Below are 26,461 nucleotides of genomic sequence, written 5' to 3'. Positions count from 1 at the left end.
TAACTTTTTAATGTTCACCTAGTGACAGTACTAATCAGAGATTATGCCATCTATTTGCCAGATATATTGATGTGCCATCATTCTTAGGTTAAATTGGTAAAAAATATTAAGAATCACATCAAGAGGAAAAGTCCTTTACGCCTTATTCATCATTTATGTGGTATACTTGCAAAGAGAAAGAATGGTTTTGCTATTTTTGGACATTTAGCTATTGTATATTTTTCTATTCATAGTCTTGAACAATGTGGAAGAGTTTTGGAGCTCTTAAAACAATATCAGAATTTTAAAAGCATCTTGACAACTTTGATTCAAAAAGAAGAGAGTGTCATCTCCCTGCAGGCTTCGTACATGGGAAAGGAGAACCTGAAGAAAAGGATAGCAGAGGTGAGTCCAGCTTCCGTTAGAAAAAAACTGCACAGCGACCTCACTGACAGGCCTGGTAGTAAAGAAAGATAGATTAAGTCATTTTGAAACTTCATTTAAAAGAAGTTACTAGTGACCCTATTTTACCGGGTATCTAAAAATGTGTTGTATTTTATCACCAGGGCTAGAAAAAAGAAACAGGCGCCGAGTTGATGGTGGGTCTCTTCTGTTTGGGTTTTGATGTTGGGGCTGTGTTTCTGCTCATGCCTGCTGCCACCTCTGTGAGGCCGTAACAGCCTTTGCACTGACTTTCTGTTTACAAGGAACCTGACCCTGCATTGCAGGCTTGACGGAAGATGGTGGGAAAATCCTCTCTGTTGTTAGTGGAGTAAGGAAAAATTAGCTTTTATTTACTCATTTTCTGTGAAGATGTGCAAGCTTAATACCACGTTCTTCCATCTGTGTTTATATTCTAAGAAGAGTAATATTTTTGGACACTAGGTGTCATTATTTTCTATGATTTTATGTGGTTATCAACCAGAGTGGCAGAAGAATGGAATAGTTAGAAAAGAATATACTACACTGCACTCTGTGACTCTACACCAGAAAGTTTCTTTCTTCCCCTCCTCTCCCCTCCTCTCCCCTCCCCTCCCCGCAATTCTCCTGCCTCAGCCTTTCAAGTAGCTGGGATTACAGGTGCGCAACACCACACCCAGCTAATTTTTGTATTTTTAGTAGAGACAGGGTTTTGCCGTGTTGGCCAGGCTGGTCTCAAACTCCTGACCTCAGGTGATCTGCCCGCCTCTGCTTCTCAAATTGCTGGGATTACAGGCATGAGTCACCACACCTGGCCTTTTTCTATTGATTTTATAAGTACTAAGCTAAAGTGCTATAAAGGTGTCAAAAGTATGTGAAATGTAGTTTGCTTGATATACTTGGAGGTTGGAAAGCAATTTTATTAAACTTTCCAGTTGTTAAGAGCAGCATCAGTGAAAGCTTAAATAGGACAATTTAGTCCTTATCTAGAACTATTAACCCTGAAGCTCAAGTGACACCCAGAATGTCAGGAATGGCCCTTGTCCGGGACCCACTTTCTCAGGCTTAGTTTCTTAGAGCTGGCCAGTCGGAAGCAGCCCTATTTAGATACCAGCTGTACAATATATGACTGTGTAGCTGGTTTCTTGTCAGACTTAATCAAAGCTGTCAAGACCATGAGCAGATAGTCACAGTTGCTTAGATGTAACCTGTCTGGTTCCCTCTGGTGGAGGCAGCTTTTGGGTTTGGCTGGTCTTGGGATCTAGAAGGGTCCTGTCCTCATTCAGTAGATTTAAAGAGCTCTGGTTTCCTAGGTTCTTAGAGACTCCAGCATGTTCAGCCTTACCAGATCCTCTTGGGCTTGTGTCCCAGTTCGCATAGCCACCCTTCTGCCGTGTCCCCGATAGCAGTCTCCTACCTTGTACTCTTGTTTTAGGATCAAGGTCTCTGCCTTACTCAACAGACCCTGAGACCCTCCCTTGTATGCTGACCAGATATCTAGTCCCTCTTGACTTGCAGCTTTTCTTGTTCATGCAAATCCTCCTCACTTCTGGCGCCCTTCCTCAGCCCTGTTTTGATGAGTGTCAGTTACGATGCCCCATGCTGCGTGTGGCCTGTCTGCTGCTCTTCCCGCTACCCCATAACTCTATAACCTTGTAACTATAAACTGTACTTTGTAGATAAGTTATTTATCTGACTAATAAACTTCTCATCACCTCCAGGGAGCTGACTCCTCTCCTGGGTGAGTCTCCCTAATCGGAATCTAGGCCCAGGTCTTGGCCTTTCTGCCATCATTAGCTCCTCTGTGGCTATCATAACTGGACCTCACCTCTGTCCTCAGCTATATTTCACAGCCCCAAGTCCAGAGCTTCCCCAGAAAGTCTATCTCTGTGGGTATGGAGGGAGTCCATCCAACCAGGTGAAAGAGGGCCTGAGAGTCTAAATGTGTTTCTCTTAAAAAATGTCATCCAGTCTTTCTGTTTGAGGCTAACTGTGTTTCAGCCTTAATGATTACCTTGAAGTCATTTCTAGCCTTTTGAGATTCTGTAGCACAAATGGCCTTGCTTCTTATTGGCTTCTCTGCACCCTCCCCACTATCCCATCTCCTTCTAGACCAAGGTTTCAGCTTTAGTTTTGGTGAGTCAGTTACTCATTCTTCAGCTTTCCAGCTTCCCAACTTCTCACCTTCCACCTGAGAGTATTCTCATCCTCTGTTCTCTGTGTGCTTGTTGGTTTATACCATTTTAAATTCTTTTCTGTTGTTAAAGTAGCATGTGAGGAGGAAAGAGAGACAAACATATATATTTAATCCACCGTGTTAAACTTGTTATTTCACTGTTTTAATCACTGCATAAAACTGCCTGCCCTGAAGACATATTTGAAGTATGTATATAGCAGAAGTAAAAATTAATGAACTCTGCTTTGTCTGTACTCCTTACTCAACTGCAAAAGGTATTTTTAAAATTAATAAAATAATTATAACTACCTTTAAGAAACAACAGTCCCGGCTTTCCTTATTTTATTAAAATGAGAATTGTACCTCTAGTATATGGGTACTTCTATGTTTGCTGAAATAATCTTTTATTTTGTATGAAAGATATGGAAGTTTTAATACACTAATATTTAATTCTTTTGTTAGGTTTTTAAAAAACTGTGAAAAAAAGCAGATTTTAGTACTAATTATTAACATAACTGTCAGTTAATTTTGTGATGACACAGGTACTATCTTCACAAACAGTCCATTTCTGTAGCATGGATCTTTATCCTGCTTTGCAGCAGTGCCTGGAATATGATACCACTGAGAACTTTTGTCCTTCAAAACTGTGGTAACCTGGATGTTTATCTAGGATATGGTGACAAAGTTCTACCCTCTTTAATGAAAGACAGAAGTGCAAAATGTTAGACTAGAAGGCTGGAATGTCAGGAGACTATTAAAGTTTGGAAATGTCAAAGTGGGCCTAGTTCCCTTTATTTTACTCCTTCCATTGCTGTAAAACAAAACCCATAGTTCTGCCAATGCTAAAATTACACTCTCTTGCCCTTTCTTTTCTCATCACCCTGTGGAAGCTTGTGCTAGTTTAACAAGAAAGTTCTTTGCAGGCAAAAAAAGTTTAGTTTGTTCGGTTAAATGAAATATATCAAATGAAATTTTTTTTATTTAATTGAACAAACATTTTTGCTTAAAAATTTTTTTCCTCAATAAATTTTTTTTGGGTATATTTAGGGAGTACAAGTGCAAGTTTCTTTTTTTAAAATTTTTAAAATTTTATTTTATTATACTTTAAGTTCTAGGGTACATGTGCACAACGTGCAGGTTTGTTACATATGTATACATGTTCCATGTTGGTGTGCTGTACCCATTAACTCGTCATTTACATTAGGTATATCTCCTAATGCTATCCTCCCCACTTCCCCCCACCCCATGACAGGCCCCGGTGTGTGATGTTCCCCTTCCTGTGTCCAAGTGTTCTCATTGTTCAATTCCCACCTGTGAGTGAGAACATGTGGTGTTTGGTTTTCTGTCCTTGTGATAGTTTGCTGAGAATGATGGTTTCCAGCTTCATCCATGTCCCTACAAAGGACATGAACTCATCCTTTTTTATGGCTGCATAGTATTCCATGGTGTATATGTGCCACATTTTCTTAATCCAGTCTCAAGTGCAAATTTCTTACATGAGTATATTGTGTAATGGAGGAGTCTGGCATTTTAGTGTACCTATCACCCAAATAGTGGACATTTACCAATAGGTAAATTTTCAGCCTTCACCCCTTTCCCACTGTCTCACCTTTTATAGTCCCTAAGGCCTATTATTCTACTCCATATGTCTGTGTTCCCCCTTTGCTTAGCTTCCACTTATAAGTGAGAACATATCGGTATTTGACTTTCTGAGTTATTTCTCTTAGGATAATGGCCTCTACTTCCATCTTTGTGGACAAACATTTATTGTGTTCCAGTGCAGAGTTCTGAACCAGGAGAGCGAAGGCCTGGGTTTTGATCTCAGCTCTGCCAGTGTATCAATCAGCATCTAGTTGGAAGACAAACCTCCCCAGTTATTGATTTTTCATTTTAAAGATTTTATTTAATATTAATTTTTAAATTAGCCTTTATTTTGAGATAATGGTAGACTCACATACAAAAGTAATACAAAGAGATCCCAAGTATCCTATACTGAGTTTCCCCAATGGTAAAATCTTGTAAAACTAGAATATCACAATCAGGATATTGACATCAATACAGTCAAGATAAAGAACATTTTTGTTACTACAAGGATTCTTCTTATTGTCATTTTCTAGCCCCATCTACTTCCCTCTTCCTCCCACCCCTTCTAATCCCGGACAACCACAAATATAGTCTCTATTTCTATAATTTTACTATGTTTAAAATGCTATATAAATGAAATTATATAGTATGTAACTTTGGGATTGGCTATTTTCACATAGATTATTCTGTGGAGATTCATTCAGGTTCTTCCATATATTGATAGTTTGTTCCTCTTTCTTGCTGAGCAGTATTCCATGGTATGAATGTGTCACAGTTTAACTCTTCACCCACTGAAGGACATCTGGCTTCTTTCCAATTTTGGACTATTATGAATAAAGCTGCTGTAAACATTTGTGAAGGAGTCTTTGGTGAATATAAGTTTTTGTTTCTCAGGGATGTGTCCAGGAGTGTGCTTGCTGGGTCATATGTTAATTGCATGGGGTTTTTTGTTTTTGTTTGTTCGTTTGTTTTTTGATGGAGTCTTGCTCTGTTGCCCAGGTTGGAGTGCCATGGCACAATCTTGGCTCACTGCAGCCTCCGCCTCCTGGATTCAAGCAATTCTCCTGTCTCAGCCTCCTGAGTAGCTGGGACTACAGGTGCATGCCACTACACCTGGCTAATTTTTTTGTATTTTTAGTAGAGATGGGGTTTCACCATATTGGTCAGTCTGATCTCGAACTCTTGACCTCAGGTGATCCACCTGCCTCGGCCTCCCAAAGTGCTGGGATTACAGGCATGAGCCACTGCTGTAATGGCACTGTCTGGCCTGCAGGGTTTTTTTGTTTGTTTGTTTGTTTGTTTGTTTTTGAGATGGAGTCTCACTCTGTTGCCCAGGCTGGAGTGCAGTGGTGCAGTCTCGGCTCACTGCACGCTCCGCCTCCTGGGTTCATGTCATTCTCCTGCCTCAGCCTCCCAAGTAGCTGGTACTACAGACACCCGCCACCACCCCGGCTAATTTTTTTGTATTTTTTTTGTTTTTTGTTTGTTTGTTTGTTTGTTTGTTTGTTTGTTTGTTTGTTTTTGAGACGGAGTCTCACTCTGTCGCCCAGGCTGGAGTGCAGTGGCGCGATCTCGGCTCACTGCAAGCTCCGCCTCCCGGGTTTACGCCATTCTCCTGCCTCAGCCTCCTGAGTAGCTGGGACTACAGGCGCCCGCCACCGCGCCCGGCTAATTTTTTGTCTTTTTAGTAGAGACGGGGTTTCACCGTGTTAGCCAGGATGGTCTCGATCTCCTGACCTCATGATCCGCCCGCCTCGGCCTCCCAAAGTGCTGGGATTACAGGTGTGAGCCACAACGCCCAGCTTGCATGTTTATTTTTTAAGGAAACTATCAGAATGTTTTTCAGAGTGGTTATATCATTTTGTGTGCTTTTTCTGCATTAACTGACATGATTATATAATTTATTTCCATCAGCTTGTTAAAATGGTGGGTTACATTGATTGATTTTTGGATGTTAAACTAGGCTTGCATTCCTGGAATAAACCTTATTTGGTCATGGTATATAATTCCTTTTTTTTTTTTTTGAGACGGAGTCTCACTCTGCCGCCCAGGCTGGAGTGCAGTGGCCCGATCTCGGCTCCCTGCAAGCTCCGCCTCCCGGGTTTACCCATTCTCCTGGGTTTACGCCATTCTCCTGCCTCAGCCTCCCGAGTAGCTGGGACTACAGGCGCCCGCTACCATGCCCGGCTAATTTTTTGTATTTTTTAGTAGAGACGGGGTTTCACCGTGTTCGCCAGGATGGTCTCGATCTCCTGATCTCGTGATCCGCCCGTCTCGGCCTCCCAAAGTGCTGGGATTACAGGCTTGAGCCACCGCGCCCGGCCTATAATTCCTTTTTTTATATGTGTTCCTGAATTATATTTGCTAATATTTTATTAAGGATTTCTGTGTAAATATCCTTGAGAGATATTGTAGTTTCTTTTTGGTACTGTAAAACTGGCTTTCATAAAATTAATTGGGAGTGTTTCCTTCTCTTCAGTTTTCCAGGAGAGATTGTATATGATTGCTGTTAAATCTCTTTTAGATGTTTGATCAAATTCTCTAGTGAAACCATCTGGACCAGTAGATTTCTTTTTGGGGAGCTTCTACATTATTCATTCAATTTCTTTAATATTAATAGGGCAATTCACATTATGTATTTAATATTGGATGAGTTGCAGTAGTGTTTTTCAAAGTATCTGTCCATTTCCTCAAAGTTTTCAAATTTGTGTGTGTAAAGTTATTTGTAGCATTCTCTTATTATCTGCTTGATGTCTGTAGTGTCTGTAGTGGTATCCCTGTTTCATTCCTAGTACTGGTATTACTTTCTTCTCTCTTTGCTTTTGTCAGTCTTTCTAGAAGTTTTATCAATTTTACTGATCTTTTGAAAGAACTAGCTCTTTATTTTATTGATTTTTTCCTAATGTTCTTGATTTTTCAACTTAATTGATTTTTTTGGGTTTTTTTTGTTCTTTTTTTAGATTCTTGAAGTGGTCATTTAGATGATTGATTTCAGATTTTTCCTCATTTTTAATGTATGCATTTAGTGCTATAAATTTCCCTCTCAGCAATACTTTAACTGTTACACAAGTTTTCGTGTTTTATTTTCATTCCATTTGATGTATTTAAAAATTTCTCTTGAGACTTCCTCTTTGACTCGTATTTAGAAGTATGTTGCTTAGTTTCCAAGTGATTAGTTCCCAGTGATCTAATCCCAGTGATTAGAATCCAAGATGTCTTAGAGTTCTGTGTATTTTATTCAGATAAGTGCTTAGGTTCTTTGATATCAAAAAGATGATTCTCATTAGGCAGATGTAGGGACTGTCTTTTTTTTTTTTAATGCCATTGAATGCAGATGCTTTTTTTGGCAGGTAGAATCTTATTTCACATGGATAAGAAATATGGTTTTAGACCACTATAAAAATTTCATCATGCCAAGTGGGAAGAAATTTGAGTATAGGATTAACATTGAACCAATGGTTAGGATGCTAAAAACTTTTCATTGAGAAAGTGGGACAATAAAAGCCTACTTTAAAAAAGAACAATGTAAGAAGGTATTACGCTTTGTTGGATATTGTTTTTAAGCTTAATATCCAACAATAGAATTGTGATTCTTAGCTGTTTGTCTATATCAATATATCAAAAATAACTTTCATATCTTTTTTACAGATTGAAATTGTCAAAGAAGAATTTAATGAGCATTTAGAAGTTGTAGACAAGATAAACCAGATCTGCAAAAATCTACAATTTTATCTAAATAAAATGAAAACTTTTGAAGAACCCCCTTTTGAAAAAGAGGCTAATATTATTGTGGATAGATGGCTTGATGTAAGTGATAATTTCATTGACTGCAAATTTAATTTTGTTTCCAATTTTTTTTGTGTCTTTAGTATTTTTAATTCAAGATTCGAAAATACTCATTGTAAAAATGTTCAAATTATATAAAACTTAGGAATTAATTTTAACCCCAGAGTTGGGACTACTAACAGATGGGTTCATCATCTTGTACATATAGAAATACATACTTGGCTTTTTAAAGATAAGTTCATTAATGTATTGCCTGTTCATGCAGTATGCTGATGTTTAACTACATATTTAATGTAATTTTGGTTGAGTAGTAATGATATTACTAGTTTTTATTAATTACAAACTAAGAACTCATCTGCATTATGTTTTCATCTGGGTTTTTTTTTTTTTTTTTTTTTTCCGAGACGGAGTCTCGCTCTGTCACCCAGGCTGGAGTGCAGTGGCGCGATCTCAGCTCACTGCAAGCTCCACCTCCCGAGTTTACGCCATTCTCCTGCCTCAGCCTCCCGAGTAGCTGGGACTACAGGTGCCTGCCACCTCACCCGGCTATCATCTGGGTTTTTAAAAGCACCATTTAACCAAAAAAAAAAAAAAAAATGTAGTTTAGAAATGAAGAAGACTAGACCAGGTGTGGTGGCTCACACCTGTAATCCTAGCACTTTGGGAGGGAGGCTGAGATGGGTGGATCACCTGAGGTCAGGGGTTCGAGACCAGCCTGGCCAACATGGTGAAACCCATCTCTACTAAAAATACAAGTATTAGTTGGGCATGGTGGTGCATGTCTTTAATCTCAGCTACTCGGGAGGCTGAGGCAGGAGAATCATTTGAACCCAGGAGGCGGAAGTTGCAGTAAGCCAAGATGGCGCCACTGCAGTCCAGCCTGGGTGACAGAGTGAGACTCCATCTCAAAAAAAATAAAAGAAAAAGAAATTAGGAAGATTGTTGATTTAAATTGCATATAAGCTGCAGCAAATCAGGTACGTTTTATTTTTTTATTTTTAATTTTTAAGGAAAAGAACTACATGATATGTTAAAGCAAATTTTTGTTGACGAATAAAGCAAATTATCCAGTAATAGTAAACTAAAATTTTTTTTTAAAACAGTGTTTGGCTGAAACGGTGGTTTTCAAACTTTTCACAGCTACATGTGTTGTTTCTCTTTTTAAATTATGGTAGATAAATGAAAAGACAGAAGACTACTATGAAAATCTTGGTCGAGCTCTAGCTTTGTGGGACAAACTTTTTAACTTAAAAAATGTCATTGATGAGGGGACGGAAAAGGCCCTTCAAAAAATGGAATTACATCAATTGACTGAAGAGGACAGAGAAAGGCTGAAGGTAATTTAACAGATAAAATACATGCTTAGTACACAATTGACATTTTTTTATTTTTATTTTTTATGAATATAGTCAACAAACATATTACGATGCTCATATGTGACTTTGTTATCAAGAAAATCACAGATATTTTGGGATCATTATTCAATTGTTGAATCTATTACCCTTACCACTACTTTGAAAGTATAGGATTTAGTAGGTCTATTGCTAGATCTTGTTATATAATAGGGAAACATGTGCTAGTATTATGTATCACAAATTGTTTTTAATATTTTGATAATTATCATGTAATTCTTTTCCTTTGTAATTCTACATTATTTAGTTTATGCTTTATTTTTAAAATGCTATTACACAAGGGATCTATAGGCTTCACCAGATTGCCAAAGGGATTGGTAGTATGAAAAAGATGAAGAATTCCTAGCAACAGCGCCAACTAAATGCATAATTGCTCCTGGGTAGTGAAACAGACCCCAGCGGTTGGCAGACTTTTTCTTTTCTTTTTTTTTCTGAGGCAAAGTCTCATTCTGTCGCCCAGGCTGGAGTGCAGTGGCACAATCTCGGCTCACTGCAACATCCGCCTCCTGGGTTCACGTGATTCTCCTGCCTCAGCCTCCTGAGTAGCTGGGATTACAGGCGCACACCATCACGCCTGGCTAATTTTTTGTGTATTTTTAGTAGAGACGGGGTTTCACTATGTTGGTCAGACTGGTCTTGAACTCCTGACCTTGTGGTCTGCCCACCGCAGCCTCCCAAAGTGCTGGGATTACAGGTGTGAGTCACTAGGCCAGCCAGTAGACTTTTTCTTAAAGGGCCATATAGTAAATATTTTAGGCTTGTGGATCATTTGCCTCTGCCACAACTGTTCACCCCTGCTGTTGGAGAATGAAAACAGTGAGAGACAATATAAATGCTTGAAAGTAGCTGGTTTCCAGTAAAAACTTTATTTATAAAAACAGGCTATCAACCCTCTGGCTATAGTTTGTTAACCTCTGATCTAGATCATGATTATAGACAACCTTCTTCGTATTTGAATTAAACAATGCCTTATAAAGATTAGAAAAAATACATGGCTATGTATCACCATCTTTATACAGCTGCAAGAAAAACTACTTTTTAGAACAGAAAACCAAACACCGCATGTTCTCACTCATAGGTGGGAACTGAACAATGAGATCACTTGGACTCAGGAAGGGGAACATCACACACCGGGGCCTATCATGGGGAGGGGGGCGGGGGGAGGGATTGCATTGGGAGTTATACCTGATGTAAATGACGAGTTGATGGGTGCAGCACACCAACATGGCACAAGTATACATATGAAACAAACCTGCACGTTATGCACATGTACCCTACAACTTAAAGTATAATAATAATAAATAAATTAAAAAAAAAAAACAAAAAACAAAAAAAAACAACAATCTCAGGTTGTGGCATCTGGAAAGAATCAAAGTTATTTCTCTTTCACCTCTAGGAAGAATTCTTCCTAATTTCTTGTTTGTTTACATATTACTTGTTTGAATCATATAAATTTGTTGTCAGCTGGGTGTGGTGGCTCACACCTGTAATCCCAGCACTTTGGGAGGCTGAAGCAGGCAGATCACTTGAGGTTGGGAGTTTGAGACCAGCCTGGCCAACATGGTGAAACCCTGTCTGTACTAAAAATACGAAAATATTAGCTGGGTGTGGTGGTGGGTGCCTGTAATCCCAGCTACGTGGGAGGCTGAGGCAGGAGAATAGCTTGAACTGGGGAGGCAGAGGTTACAGTGAGCAGAGATGGTACCACTGTACTCCATCCTGGACGACAGAGGGAGACTCCGTCTCCCAAAAAAAAAAAAAATTTGCTCTCTTGCTAGGTCAGAAAGCAGCCGACTGTTGCCAGTTATATATGGTTCAACGTAACATAAGAATGTATGCTAATGCCTCAAATCTTATTTTGTCTCTAATTCTCACTTTTATTCACTCTTTAATTTATGTATTTATTTTTACATATTTGGAAAAAGTGTTTTAACTGTTTGGAGATTTCGAGTTTCTTGGATATATTATAATAGGTATTATTAATAGGTATTAAGTAAACTATGATTTTCTAAGTATAAATGAATCATTTCTATTAAATTTGTCTTGGATTACAGGTTGTTTAAAAATCTGATGTTAAGAATTGTAAACTGACAGCTGTGGGCCAAAATCTGCTAAAATTGTGTGTGCGTGTATGTATGTGTGTGTGTGTGTGCATGTGTGCGGATGCGCACACATGGGGTATGCAATTTATAAATACGTTCATGAAATTGAATGCCTTAAGGAAGACTGTGCATTCTCTCATGGCACAGGCCTAGCCTTTCTCTTGTCTTATACCTAGAAAGACACTTGGTTGTAGCATTTGCCTGACCCCTGAAGGCACTTGGATTTGTAACTTCTAGGACACTGAGACACATGATTATGGGAAATTCAAGGGGTCTCTCAGTTTCTGTATATAAACACTAGTAATTATGGATATCAGAAAATAAGGTATGAAATAAAAAGACACTCTCCTTTAAAATTACATGTTTTAGGAAGAATTACAAGTCCATGAACAAAAAACTTCAGAATTTTCTAGAAGAGTGGCTGAAATACAGTTTTTGCTCCAAAGCAGTGAAATACCTCTTGAATTGCAGGTAAGAATTTTTATTTAAAAGTTTCAGTTATTGAGGCTTCAGTAAGCCATAATCATATCACTGCACTCCAGCCTGGGCGACAGAGCAAGACCCTGTCTCTAAAAGAGGGAAAAAAAGGCCCAATTAAAGATTCTCTATAACAGGGGTGTCCGGTCTTTTGGCTTCTCTGGGCCATATTGGAAGAAGAATTGTCTTGGGCCACACATGAAATACACTAACAATAGCAAAAAAATTTCATAATGTTTTAAGAAAATTTAGGAATTTGTGTTGGGCCGTGGATTGGACAAACTTGCCCTATAGCCTCTGAAATAACGCTTGTAAACCATGCATTCTAAACCTAAAATAAAATTAGGATCATTTATTCAATTCCTATGTTAAGTCCCACCAAATTTCTAATAGTGGATATAGTTAAATATATTTATTCCATATTTAGCATGAATGATACTATATTTTTGTATTCCTTTATTTTCCCCTCACCTATTTCACAGGCCTCAGGTATGGAGGGCAAATGTTGCCTGTGCGTCTATGTAAAGTAATGATGATTTTCTATGTGTTTCTTGGGTATAGGAAGGAGAATTTCACTCAAGTCATCCTAGGTTTATTATTTGCTAGATGGAGAAAGAGAGAGATTGCCCCAAGTATGATTTTCTGTTGTGTGAAGAGATTTGTTTTTGTTTTTCTTAGAGCTAGGTGCATAGTGGTTGAATATGAGCGCTGGAGTTAAGAGCTTCTGGGTGAGGTTCTGGCTGTACTACCTACTAGCTTTATGATCTTGGACAAGTTACTTAACGTTCTTAAGCCTGTATTTTGTACACAAAGTGCTTACCACAATGCTGTGTAGATCATAAATACTCAATAAAAAGCTGGCTATTTAATTTTTTATTTATGTTTTTATTTATGTTTTATGTCATGAGCACCATGAGATAGCACCTTAGTTAGTATGCTAGATTAAACTTGTGTTGAGGGGAAGGATCAAGTTTGTCTCTTAGAAAAAAGTCAGAATATCCATCTCAGTTTTTTATGTTATGCTTTATCCTTTGAAGGCAAAATTCAAATTGTATCAGTGACATAGAAAAATGTAGAACAGTGAGAAGAATGCATTTCACATTGAAATGAAGTAATCTCAACCAATTCTCTAGCAATACAGTTGTCTTAAATGTAGTTAAATAATGACCATTATACTACTTCATATGTTTCATGATTTCAGGTCATGGAGTCCTCTATTTTGAACAAGATGGAACATGTACAGAAGTGTTTAACAGGAGAATCCAACTGCCATGCACTCAGTGGCAGCACTGCTGAGCTAAGGGAGGATCTCGACCAAGCCAAGACCCAGATCGGGATGACTGAATCCCTCTTAAAAGCCCTGTCTCCTTCTGACAGCTTGGAGATCTTCACTAAACTAGAGGTGCTACCCAGCTGCTTGTCTTCTGTGGTTCAGATATATTTTCACACTATTTACAGTTGTCTTGAGCTCTTAAGAGTTAATAAAAATAGAAAAAAAAAATTGAAGAAGAAAACTCAGAAAAACCACTTTTGTATATTTAACATTTTCATCTTTGAATTGCCTTGTGGATGATAATTAATTGATATTAACTTGCATCGTATCATACATTTACTAGCAAAGAGAAAGTGAATCCACTCAACTGAGAGTCATTGAGATTTTTACAAACCATTGAGATCTAATATGCTTTGTGTAATTTGAGCCTGTTTTAAGATTTAATGGTTGTTGTTTATTTATACCTTTAGGAGATACAACAGCAAATTCTACAGCAAAAACACAGTATGATATTACTTGAGAATCAAATAGGTTGTCTGACTCCTGAACTCTCTGAATTGAAAAAGCAATACGAAAGTGTCAGTGATTTATTTAATACCAAAAAAAGTGTTTTACAAGATCACTTTTCTAAGTTATTGAATGGTGAGTGCAACATTTCTCTTATTTTGTTTCTGGGACTCTTGAAGTATGAATGTAGTTCTATGAACACAAAGGCTAATCTAAGCCTGACTTGGAGATGGTTTGCACAGACTACGTTTAAGGAAATAATGATCAGTTAAATCTTTTGGGAGCAAAGACTGATTTATGCTTGACATAAATAACATCTAGTTCTTGCAAGCTCCAAATCTTTCTTTCTTTCTTGAAGGTAAGTCACCAAGGTCCTAGTGTTTGACCTGCTCACTGTGGTTGGTGAGTCTGGGGAAATACTGGTGCACAAGCTGTCCGGGCAGTGTCTTTGAGTATCCTGTATGCTTGGACGTTTGGTATAGAAAATACACTACAATTATTTGATTAATTGTAGTAAAAATACTGGAGGTGTAGAACTGTATCTAAATAAACAGGGAGGCTGGGCGCGGTAGCTCACGCCTGTAATTCTAGCACTTTGGGAGGCTGAGGCAGGTGGATCGCTTGAGCTCAAGAGTTTGAGACCAGCCTGGGTCTGAAACCTTGGTGAAAGGTTTCAGAGTTTATTACCACTTTCACGATAATGTGTATCTATGGCATGGGAAACAAGTTTCAAAATCTCTCACTTTAACAAGATATATGAAGTCTTCCTTGAATGAATAGAGCTTTTTTCCCCCCCTGCAGATCAATGCAAGAACTTTAATGATTGGTTCAACAACATTAAAATGAACCTTAAGGAGTGTTTTGAATCTTCAGAAACAAAAAAGAGTGTGGAACAAAAGCTACAAAAACTTTCTGTAAGAGATATATGTACATTTTTTATAAAAATTTCCAATACTAAAATACTGGAGGCATAGAACTCTAATAAATAGGGAGGCTGAGTGCAGTAGCTCACACCTGTAATCCTAGCATTTCGGGAGGCTGAGGCGGGTGGATCACTTGAGCTCAAGAGTTCGAGACCAGCCTGGGTCTCGAACCTTGGCGAAAGGTTCACTAAGTTTATGGTGAAACCTTGTCTCTACAAGAAATACAAAAATTAGCTGGGGGTGGCAGCAAGTACCTGTAGTCCCAGGTAAGAGGATTGCTTGAGCCTGGGAGGAGGAGAGTGTAGTGAGCTGAGATCATGCCACTGCACTCCAGCACTCTAGCCTGGGTGACAGAGTGAGACCCTGTCTCAAATAAAAAAGAAATAGAGTAATAAGTACTTTGACTCACTAATATTTTCACGTAAGAGATAATATTCCCAAATAACTTGGCCTTTTCCCAAATATTTAAGACTATTTATTGGATATGTGTACAAATGGCTTACAGAATCTCTACTTTTACATATATTCTAAGATACTGTTTAATTTAGTGTCCACTGGTGAATTCAGTTGTGTTCCAATCATGTTTGATAAAAAATAAAGACCTAATTTGGACTTTAAAATCCCCTTTCTTGAAAGAGGAATTTTGACTTGTTTATACATCTTTTCCCCGTTATATTTCTTTTAAAAATTGCCACTGAACTTCAGTACATTTCTGGTTGGAACGTGGTGGAGGATATCCTGAAATGAAAGGCAGAGTTCATGGGGGCGTATGAAAGGCCTATGGTACCCTAAAATCTTGATCACTTTAATGTTTTGAAGATAAGTTATGTTCTTAAGCTTATCAATGGCATTAAATGTTCCCTGTTTAATTCCTTGCTTTGATGTACCATTCTTTACTGATAGAATCACCTCTCTTCTCTTTTAACAATTTGAAGTCCCATCTTTTTTTTGTTTGCTTGTTTGCCTTTAATTTTCCCCATTGCATGGGCCTTAACAATTGATACCCAAACCTTGAAACATAAACATTGAGATAGAATTCTAATTTGGGCAACGTTAAATACAGAATAGTCTGTGGAGAAGTTGGACACAGCCAGGATAGGAAAATGTAACTGGTCTTGCTCCTGCTGATCTTCCCAGTGGCTCTGTGTTACTTTGCTTGATATAATTCCTTGGAAGTCAGAAGTAAATGTAAATGTACATGTGCGTTCTAGAACTATTATAAATCATCTGCCATTGGAGAGAGCCACATCTCCATCACCCTTCTTTTGTATAGGATCTTAAGAAGGTGGAATGTCTGTGTACTGGTTTGGAAAAGTGTTGTGAGGGTGGCAGAGTCCACATTCAGACTTACCTGGAGATTGTAATGGACTTTTTGTCTTTCTGAAGGATTTCTTGACTCTTGAAGGAAGAAACAGTAAAATAAAGCAGGTGGACAGTGTACTGAAGCATGTGAAGAAGCATCTGCCCAAAGCACGTGTGAAGGAGCTAACCAGTTGGCTCGTGGGTCAGGAATTCGAATTAGAAAAAATGGAGTCCATATGCCAGGCTCGAGCAAAGGAGCTTGAAGACTCCTTGCAGCAGTTACTGAGGTAGGAAATAAAGGTGATATCTAAATAACATGTTTTCTAACCGTATCTTTACTTGTACTCTGCCTCAGCACAGAGAGCACTGGGATATGCAGTACACACAAATTTCACACACAAAAGGCGTACTTTTCAATCCAGGTTTGGTGCTAGAAATATAAAAATTTGGGGAAAATCTTCACATTATTTAATGTAGCAAAGATTCATGGGATAGTCTGAAAAAAGTTTTCTGTTTGTTTCCTGTTCTCTATGAGACATTCGTGTGGTTTTCTTTAATACTATAGAACCCCGCTATCATATAGGCTGTTATTTAGATTTTGTTATATTACAAATTAAATTCTCTCTAAGTTGTAACAAACATATATTATAAAAACCTGGTTGAGTCACAACGTTTGTGCCATCCTTTTCTTTGGTATAAACACTTTTTGCTAATTTTGTATTTAAACGTGGGTAATGCTCTTTTAGACTCCAGGATGACCACAGAAACCTGAGTAAGTGGATGACTAATCAAGAAGAGAAATGGAAAGGAATGGAAGAATCAGGGGAGAAAACTGAGCTGTTCTGCCAAGCTTTAGCTAGAAAGAGGTATAGCTGATCTTGTATGAAATATATTACCTGGGAATATGGTTTCTTCCATGGTGTGGTTACTCCTATAAACTTTAAATGGTATGTGGAATTTACAGCGAACAGTTTGAATCTGTGGCCCAGTTGAACAACTCTTTGAAGGAATATGGGTTTACTGAAGAAGAAGATATAATAATGGAGTCAACATGTTTGATGGATAGATACCAGACATTACTGAGACAACTAAGTGAAATCGAGGAAGAGGATAAGTTACCACCCACAGAGGACCAGCGCTTTAATGATCTTGCACATGATGTAATTCATTGGATAAAGGAGATTAAAGAGTCCCTTATGGTTTTGAATTCATCCGAAGGCAAAATGCCACTTGAGGAAAGAATCCAAAAAATCAAGGTATAACTATGGAAACTAAATTTCAGAAATCTGAGTGAACTCTAGTTTTGAAAAGATTTAGAGGAAATCTAAATGCTTCTTAATGGAAAATCAGATCACTGTGGAATGGTTGAAGAAATTCAGATCACTGAGCTTACAAAAAAGAAGGGTTGTGACGAATCTAAAATTATTTCGATGCAAATGAAAGAGAGAAAGCATGTCCTGTCTTAGAGAGAGCAGTGCCTATTGTCCATCTTCACTGAGTGCAGAAGAATTGAGATAAAGACAATGGATCAGAGCTGCTAGTGGAGGGGAGTTTGCTGGGATGTCAAAAGAACATATGTCAGTGTAGCAGAAGCATCAGCAATGTCGAGGCAGGGGAATTCTTCAGAGTGGATATGGTTCATAAAAGGTTATTAGATAGTGGGCGGGGAAGCAAGGAAGTCTCAGGCTCCCTTGGGCTCCCTTTTTATCTAAGGGGAGATTCAATAAACAATTTTAAAAATTAAAATTTAATTATAGTAAATTAAAAAATTCAATCACTAGATAAAAATACAGGGGACAGAAGCACTTGTGCTTCAAAAGAACTCTAGGAGAATTGAAATCACATTCGTTGAAGCATTCTTAGAGGAAGAAATGGTCAAAAATCGTGAGCTCTTAAGGTTGGTGAGACTTAGTAAATAATCAGAGTCATCTGGGATTATATCCAGACGGTTTCCCAGAGAAAGTGAGAATGAGAATTAATTATGTCATGGTAGAGAAACAAGAGTTGGCATGAGGGACACTGCATTTTCCTATGGGAAGTCATAAGTCAATGCTTAGGTTATAAAAATGTCTTATCAGATTGTTATCATAACTCTTCATCCATAAATAATAGAGTGGATAGGAAGAGGTTTTGCCGGGGTTTTGGGGGCATAAAGGAAGTATTGAAAATCTAGAGAAGGACAGGAATGCAGTCAGCTCAAACTGACAAATATTTACGGAGAACTAACTGTATATAATGTGAAGAGAGATATCTTTGTCTTTTGGGTACATATAAAAATGAAAAGATTATGTTGAAATATACACTACAGATAGAATCTCTATATGAAGCTTACAAATAAAGAGATACCATGTAGTATCTCTAAGTAATGCAAATGACATTATGAAATCTCTTTTATTTAATTCAGGAAATCATCTTGCTGAAGCCTGAAGGGGATGCCAGAATAGAGACCATCATGAAGCAGGCTGAGAGCAGCGAGGCCCCGCTGGTTCAGAAGACCCTCACTGATATCAGCAACCAGTGGGACAACACACTCCATTTAGCTAGTACCTACCTAAGGTAAAGGGCATGCCTGCACCACTTGCATCATTTCCCATTGCCCAGTGAAGCCATAACGAGTATGTTTTGTCTGCCTCCTGGGTTTGGATATAAAGAAAGTCAGTAATGTCAGGGACATCCACAGTGTCAGAGACAGAAACCAGAACCAGACAACCTCATTATCTGCGTGGTATCACTGTAGAATAATTAATGCTCTTAAATATTTATTTTAAGAAATTCTTAAATATGTGAACATTGATAAATGTTGGCTGAATCCAACGAATGTAATTCTAGTGAAAATTCTTAATTCATATCATGTCTACAATGGTACATTTTAGTATTTAGAAATGTGAATTTTATGTTTTGTCTGAAGAGCCAATCAGATCTTAATTTTAAGCTATAGAAAGCATAAACTAGTTAGTTGGTTAATATACTGAATGTTTATTTTACTTTGTGAAGAAGTAAAATATGGGAAAATATAATTAATAGAAACTGTTGGGACTTGTTTGAAATCTAAATTATTAAATATTCTCTGGTCAAATTATGTAACAGAAAACAATTATTTTTTAGTAATACTCCAATACTTTCTGTCTTGGTTTCTGAGCTAAACAGTGTTATTTAGAATGTTCTAATATCAAGAGTGTCTGGAAACAGTGTATATTAGTGTTATTTTAATGTTTATTAAGATGTATGTTACATAATATGCAAAATGCTAGTCCATTTTGCTAAATATCATTTCATTTATAAAATATTTTGTGAAATTTAGCCATCAAGAAAAGCTTCTACTAGAAGGAGAGAAATATTTACAAAGTAAGGAAGATCTGAGATTAATGCTCATAGAACTAAAGAAGAAACAGGAAGCAGGTTTTGCTCTACAACATGGTCTGCAGGAGAAGAAAGCTCAGTTAAAGATTTATAAGAAATTCCTCAAGAAAGCACAAGATTTGACATCCTTGCTAAAGGAGTTAAAATCTCAAGGAAATTACCTCTTGGAGTGCACTAAAAATCCCAGCTTCAGTGAAGAGCCTTGGCTGGAAATAAAGCATCTACATGAAAGTCTTCTTCAACAACTGCAGGTGAGGTGGTCAAAATAATGCTTTAAATGATTGTTCTAATTACACATAAGTATGCAAGACATATGTGGAACTTTCTGTTGTTGTTCATTTTGTTTTATTTTATTTTATTTTTTGAGACAGGGTCTCTCTCTTTGCCCAGACTGGAATGCAGTGGCATGATCTCAGCTCACTGCAGCATCAACCTTTGTGGACTCGGGTGATCCTCCTGCCTCAGCCTCCCGAGTAGTTGGGGCTACAGGCATGCACCGCTACACCTGGCTCATTTTTGTATTTTTTTAGAGATGGCGTTTTGCCATTTTGCCCAGGCTGGTCTTGAAATCTTTGGCTTCCCAAAGTGCTGGGACTACAGATGTGAGCCACACCTGGCCTGTTGTTCTCTTGGTAAACTGAGAGCTTTCTAATTTAATTGATCTTGTTTATTTATTTTTTTGTTTGTTTTTAGAGACAGTGTCTTGCTCTGTCACCCAAGCTAGAGTACAGTGTTGCAATCATAGTTCACTGCAGCCTCGAGCTCCTAGGCTCAAGCGATCCTCCCACATCAGCCTATCTAGTAGCTAGGACTACAGGCATGCGCCAGCACACCCAGCTAATTTTTTTATTTTTGTAGAAATGGGGTCTCGCTTTATTGCCCAAGCTGGTCTAGACCTCCTGGCCTCATATAATCCTCCTGCCTCAGACTCTGGAATAGCTCGGATTACCTGCATGAGCCACCGCGCCCAGCTCCTAATTTATCATTTTTAGATGAAAATCCTAACTCTCAAGGATGGAGGAATAAATCCAGCTCATTTTGCTATTGTATTCGTTGATGATGATATTATATTCTCTCATCAAAATTCCCCTCTTTAGGGGTAGAATGGGTTAAGATTTTTCAGGCATCTCTATGAAGGTAACAGTGTCAGTATTATCCATCCATCCGTCATCTGTTGTTAGTAGTTTATGTCAGTTGTCTTATATCCACCTTCTTATCAGTGCCTCTCCCTCAGCTCTTCCTGTCTGATCTTCAGTAAAATAATTACAAGGTAGGCTGGGCGCGGTGGCTCACGCCTGTAATTCCAGCACTTTGGGAGGCCGAGGCAGGTGGATCACGAGGTCAGGAGATCGAGACCATCCTGGCCAACATGGTGAAACCCCGTCTCTACTAAAAATACAAAAATTAACTGGGCATGGTGGCGGGTGCCTGTAGTCCCAGCTACTCGGGAGGCTGAGGCAGGAGAATCACTTGAACCCAGGAGGTGGAGGTTGCAGTGAGCCAAGATTATACTGCTGCACTCCAGCCTGGTGACAGAGCAAGACTCCGTCTCAAAAAATAATAGTAATAATAATTACGAGGTAAAATGTCAGCTTGTCCTGAGGGAGTATATTCTTTTAATAGAACTGTTTATAATTTTTCATACACTGAAAGCCAGAGGCCATGTAAAGATTGCCTGGGTAAGAAATCCTGCTTGTCCAGATAGCAAAAGTTGGGCAGGGGTTAAGATAGACCTGTTCTTCTGTAAATTGTTTAGTAGTTGCTGCTTTTTGATCAGCTGTGGTCATTGTATTTTCCTATCCCAGGGAGAGAAACTAAAGGTAGTTTTACTTTTGAGTTAGGATTACATTTTCCTAACACACAAGTTTGGAGTTTGATTTTTAAGACATGAATCTGAGGTTAGTTTGATCTCATATGGCCTCATTTCCAAGTGTGGAAATTGGTAGTTGGTTTTATTGCAAAGGATAATTAAGGAAGCTACTTTATCATGAATGTTTAGGATTTAATGATATAATTTGTAGGTATTTCATTTTATAAACATCTTGACAAATAAATTGTCTTCATGAAGGGGAAATGAAGGCAAAGAAGTATGGAAAAAACAAATTGTTTTCAATAAGAGTCATTTTTGGCCGGGGGGAGATGGAGACTTTGCATGAAATATCTCAAACTCTAAAATCATAACTCTAATTTATAGCCCTATTCCGGTTTCAAGATGAAACTTGTAAACAGCTATTTATTAGTCATTTAATTATGTTGTGAGTGAAAAAAATCAGAGAGAAATAGTTTGTAAATTGTCTGTGGCTTTATTTTTAGGGTTCTGTGCAAAACTTGGAAGGTCACGTTCGAGAACATGATTCATACCAGGTTTGCGTCACAGACCTGAATACTACATTGGATAATTTCTCCAAGGAATTTGTCAGTTTTTCTGATAAGCCTGTGAATCAAATAGCGGTTGAGGAAAAATTGCAGAAACTGCAGGTACTAAACAGTGTCCAGACATGATAGACATTTAAAAAAAAAATCAATGTTAATTACAACGTAATTAATCAGTGTCCTCTGTCAGAAATTCCACTGGTATTCCGATGACTCTTAGGTAATTAAAGCTCTGACCAGTCATAATAAATGAGGATGTCTTTCTTTAGTGGACAAATCCATTTATAATTTGAATTGACCCTCACTTGGTGGGCCCTCAGAGACAGTTTTACCCACTAGACTGTAGGACCTTGAAAGGCCTGTATGTTACTCCTTTATGTAACTTCAAAATCTATCCTAGTACTTGGCTGTTAGTTGGATGAATGAATGATTGAGTGAATGCTTCTTGTGTAGCCCATTAGGATAACTACGACTGATAAATTGTACATCGTTCACCTGGACTTATTCTAGTTCAAAGTAGCTGCTGCAGTACATCAAATTCCTTTTGAGTCTAGAGTTTTAAAATTAGTCATATTTGTTTACACATTTATTAAATATTGATTTTCTGCTATATTTAAGATAGTACACTAGATGAATTTCTCATCAACACAAAGTTTTGCTCTGAATTTTAAATATTAGCATTAGATTCATGTGGGTACATTCTAAATGATTATTCTTTTTAATACTTTTCACATAATAGGCACCTATTATTCAGTGTTTTGATTGTATGACAAAGACGTATCTTGAACAAAAGATATGTATTCAAGGAATATCTATTGATTGCCTCCTGTGTTGTAAGAACCGTGCTGTGAAATTTTTCTAAATTACTTGTTGCAAACATTTTAGTATCTTAAAATACCTATTTGAGAATTTGATCCAAGATGCAACATGGGTTTACATTTTGCTCAAGTTTCTTCTGTGTGATACAAGTTGTTAAGTTTTTAAATATTTCCACTGGTGAAGCAAGAGTACTCTGTGATTTACAAAAGTCAATTAACTTTTGTGGCAATTGAATGGAGATATAACAATCTTTTCTCCACTCATAGGAACTAGAGAATAGACTCAGTTTACAAGATGGCACATTAAAGAAGATTTTAGCTTTAGCAAAATCCGTCAAGCAAAATACATCTTCAGTGGGGCAGAAGATTATTAAAGATGATATAAAATCACTTAAGTGTAAACAAAAAGATTTGGAAAACAGACTTGAATCTGCTAAGCAGGAGATGGAATGTTGTCTCAATAGCATTCTCAAATCAAAACGCTCAACAGAGAAGAAAGAAAAGTTTACTCGACCAGGCAGAGAGAAGCAGGCCACTTCTGATGTGCAGGAGTCTACTCAGGAATCAGCTGCAGTGGAAAAGTTGGAGGAAGACTGGGAAATAAACAAGGTAAGTGCTTGTGATTGCACTTTCAAGACAGTGAGTCTGAGAATGAAGAGGTATTTGGCTCTGAAAAGAGGGTCGTGAATCAAGCATTCTGATTTCATAATTAAATCCTCAATGTCCTGGCTATTTATGAAGCCTACTTGTAAAAAGAGCTCTTAGAAAATTGTCCAGGATTTCAGTGGTGAAATATTGCTGTTCAGTCTGTTAAAATGTCAGTCATCAATTTAGGTTTGTTATTCTCTCTGATAGGTAATCAGATGCCGTTTCTTGGGTCAAGAGCCCAAAGGCAAATTAGAAAGGCGAAAGAAAAGAAAATGTGCATTACCTATTTTCTCAGGAAAAAAATCCAAAATCCCAATTTTTGGGGGGTTGATTTCATAATGAAATCAGAGACTGTTGGAAAGGATAGTTTCTTATCTTTTTCTTCTTGTGTTAACCCTCTGTTGTTAGATCACTTAGTGTGAGGATAGCAACATTTAGGCTCCTAGTTTTCCCTGGGGAGAAGAAAGAAGAATGTTTTCTTGTTTTCACTGTAAACAATCACATGGATACATTTCTTGTGGCTCCTAAAGTGCTTTTTCATAGGTTACAGATTGAAGTGGGAATCGCACAAAGAGAGATCCAGTCAACTATATTTGAGAGGATCTCCCTGGCACGCAGCTTCTCACAGTGAGGGTCCAGTGGGACAATAGTGAAGGTTAGAACATTCAGGTATGAGTTCCCATCAGGTTTTTAGGGAGTATGTAATCAACATGAATAAAGAGAACATGCACTTTTGTTGTCTCCCTAGAACAGAAATGCATGGAAGATTAAAGGAACCAGGCAGGATTTTCTAAAAATATGTAAAACAATGTGAAATGCCTATGGAGCGTCTCTCTGTGAGGAAAGTTTTTTAAACAAATCCCACAGTGTTAGATATTGCTAAGGAAATGTGTCAGGCCGGGCATGGTGGCTCACATCTGTAATCCTAGCACTTTGAGAGGCCTTGGAGGATCCCTTGAGACCAGGCTGGGCAACATAGCAAGACCCCTGTCTACCAAAAAATAATAATATTAATAACCGAGCATGATAGTGCACGTCTGTTAGCCCAGCTCCTTGGGAGGCTGAGATGGGGGATCACTTGAGCCTAGGAATTTGAGGTTACAGAGAGCTGTGATTGTGCCACTGTACTCCACCCTCGGCGACAGAGTGAGACCCTATCTCTAATCTTTTTTTTTTTTTTTGAGACGGACTTTCACTCTTTTTGCCCCGACTGAAGTGCAATGGCGTGATCTTGGCTTACCGCAACCTCCGCCTCCTGGGTTCAAGCGATTCTCCCGCCTCAGCCTCCCGAGTAGCTGGGATGATAGGCTTGCTCTACTATGCCTGGCTAATTTTGTATTTTTAGTAGAAGACGGGGTTTCTCTAAGTCTTTTAAAAAGGAAATATGTCTTAGAGGATTAAGAGATCGGTGAGTCTTGATGTTGTATGTGTGAAAGAAACTTTTAAAACAGTATTTAAATAGCAGTAGTTAGGCAAGAGTTAGTGGCTCACACCAGTAATCTCGGCATTTTGGTGGGCTGAAGTGGGAATATCACTTGAGCCCAGGAGTTTGAGATCAGTCTGGGCAACATAGGGAGATCCCATCTCTACAAAAAATTTAAAAATTAGCTGGGCATGGTGGCTTGCACCTGTGTTCCCAATTATTTGAGAGGCTGAGGTGGGAGGATTGCATGAGCCCCAAAGGTTGAGGTTGCAGTGAGCCATGATTGTGTCACTGTACTTCAGCCTGGCAACAGAGCAACACCCTGTCTCTAAATAAATAAAATGATAAAGTCAAAAAGGAAGGAAAAATACCTGAGTGCTTTCTATGAGATAGGTTGTACAAGAGGGCACAGTCCTAACACATGAGCTTGCTAAAGGGAGTTACTTGCCTAACAACTTTTAAACTAACTTCCCAGATCCATTTTGACTGTGAACCCTCAAAACTCAATAGAAAATCATAATCTAAAAATAAGAATTGTTTTTGGCTGGGTGCAGTGGCTCACAGCCATAATCTCAGCAGTTGGGGAGGCCAAGGTGGATAGATTGCTTGAGCCCAGGAGTTCAAGACCAGCCTGGGCAACATGGTAAAACACAGTCTCTACAAAGAAAAATACAAAAGTTAGCCAGAGGTGGGTGGCACATGCCTATAGTCCCAGCTACTTGGGAGGTTGAGGTGGGAGAATTGCTTGAGCCCAGGAGGTTGAGACTGTAGTGAGCCGAGATTGTGCCATTGCACTCAAGCCTGGGTGACAGAGCAAGACCCTTGTCTCAAAAAAAAAAAAAAAAAAAAAAAAGCTTTTACTTAATCTTGGATGATAAGAGTTGTTGATAGTTTATGATACAAATTTAAGGGTTATCGATAGTTTATGATACTTCATTTAAATGTTTTTTTTCAAGGCAAATGGAGGAATTGAAGTCCTCAAATAATTTTCATAAGTCTGGATACAGATAACTAGTTTTTATTCTCTAGTAACCTTTTCTTTATTCTTTTGTAACATGGCTATTTTTCTGTATCTGCGTGACTTATTTTCTCTGAGTACTGGCTGTATTTACTTGTATGTAATATTAGAGTATGTAATATTATATAACATTAGTCTATTAAGGTCAAGAGCAGTTTTAAGGTTGAACAGCAACTAGCAAAAGAGATCAGATTTATGCTTAGATGAATAAAGTACATGTATAATGTGACAAATGACATAACTGTGTTAAGGACTTAAGCTGGATTCTCAATATGATGAATACATAGGACACATAAAGGCACAGTTTACTGAATTATAAATTTGATATAAAATGATTGTGATAGTGAAAATAAGCACTTTAGTCATTAAAAACATTACTTGAGACCTGTTTTGTGCTAGTCATTCTGCTGGAACATGAGGATATAGTTGTCACAGCTTAAAATCTAACACTAATTAAATAGCTAATTAATACTTACTTCATATGCCTTTTTGAAATCCAGAGAGGCTTTTATCAGATTATTTTGAATAGACTCCAGAAGAATTTTTAGCAAGTTTTTATTTCTTTTATTGTTTCTTTAATAAATGTCATTAATCTTAGAGTTTTGTTGAAAATGTGATGGCAATTTCCAAAAATTGCCATCATAGCATGTATATATTTGAATCCATTGCCAAGAATTTCATTTCAGATGAAATGCAGGTGATTTTGTAGATCTGGACCTTTGGTTGACCTTTTCTTTAATACTGGAAATGTTCAGGCAGACCTAGAAACAAAAGAAGTTGCAAAATTCAGTATGACAGGTATTTGTGCTTATGATTCAATACCATACTGCATATTTTTATAGATGCGTATTTCTGAATTTTTACATATGAGTAGGCAGAA

General features: G+C 37.9%; 1 protein-coding gene across 12 annotated transcripts in view; it reads left to right on the top strand.

The window, feature by feature from the left end:
• The window catches only part of LOC105473730 (spectrin repeat containing nuclear envelope protein 2), a 377,206-nt gene that overhangs the window by 159,140 nt on the left and 191,605 nt on the right, over positions 1 to 26,461 (top strand). For all 12 annotated transcript variants that reach the window (XM_071100037.1, XM_071100034.1, XM_071100026.1 and 9 more), the window contains 14 exons: positions 234 to 384; positions 7,808 to 7,966; positions 9,121 to 9,282; positions 11,829 to 11,930; positions 13,138 to 13,338; positions 13,680 to 13,851; positions 14,518 to 14,630; positions 16,026 to 16,228; positions 16,688 to 16,807; positions 16,906 to 17,197; positions 18,346 to 18,497; positions 19,243 to 19,552; positions 21,615 to 21,779; positions 22,760 to 23,101. In XM_071100037.1, the coding sequence (XP_070956138.1) occupies positions 234 to 384; positions 7,808 to 7,966; positions 9,121 to 9,282; positions 11,829 to 11,930; positions 13,138 to 13,338; positions 13,680 to 13,851; positions 14,518 to 14,630; positions 16,026 to 16,228; positions 16,688 to 16,807; positions 16,906 to 17,197; positions 18,346 to 18,497; positions 19,243 to 19,552; positions 21,615 to 21,779; positions 22,760 to 23,101 (2,644 nt within the window). The remainder of the gene's footprint in view (positions 1 to 233; positions 385 to 7,807; positions 7,967 to 9,120; positions 9,283 to 11,828; positions 11,931 to 13,137; positions 13,339 to 13,679; positions 13,852 to 14,517; positions 14,631 to 16,025; positions 16,229 to 16,687; positions 16,808 to 16,905; positions 17,198 to 18,345; positions 18,498 to 19,242; positions 19,553 to 21,614; positions 21,780 to 22,759; positions 23,102 to 26,461) is intronic.

This window comes from Macaca nemestrina, chromosome 7 (genome assembly GCF_043159975.1).
Source record: "Macaca nemestrina isolate mMacNem1 chromosome 7, mMacNem.hap1, whole genome shotgun sequence".
In the NCBI taxonomy this organism is placed as follows: Eukaryota; Metazoa; Chordata; class Mammalia; order Primates; family Cercopithecidae; genus Macaca; species Macaca nemestrina.
Note: the sequence above shows the minus strand (reverse complement) of the source record. Positions and strands in the feature narration are given on the sequence as shown.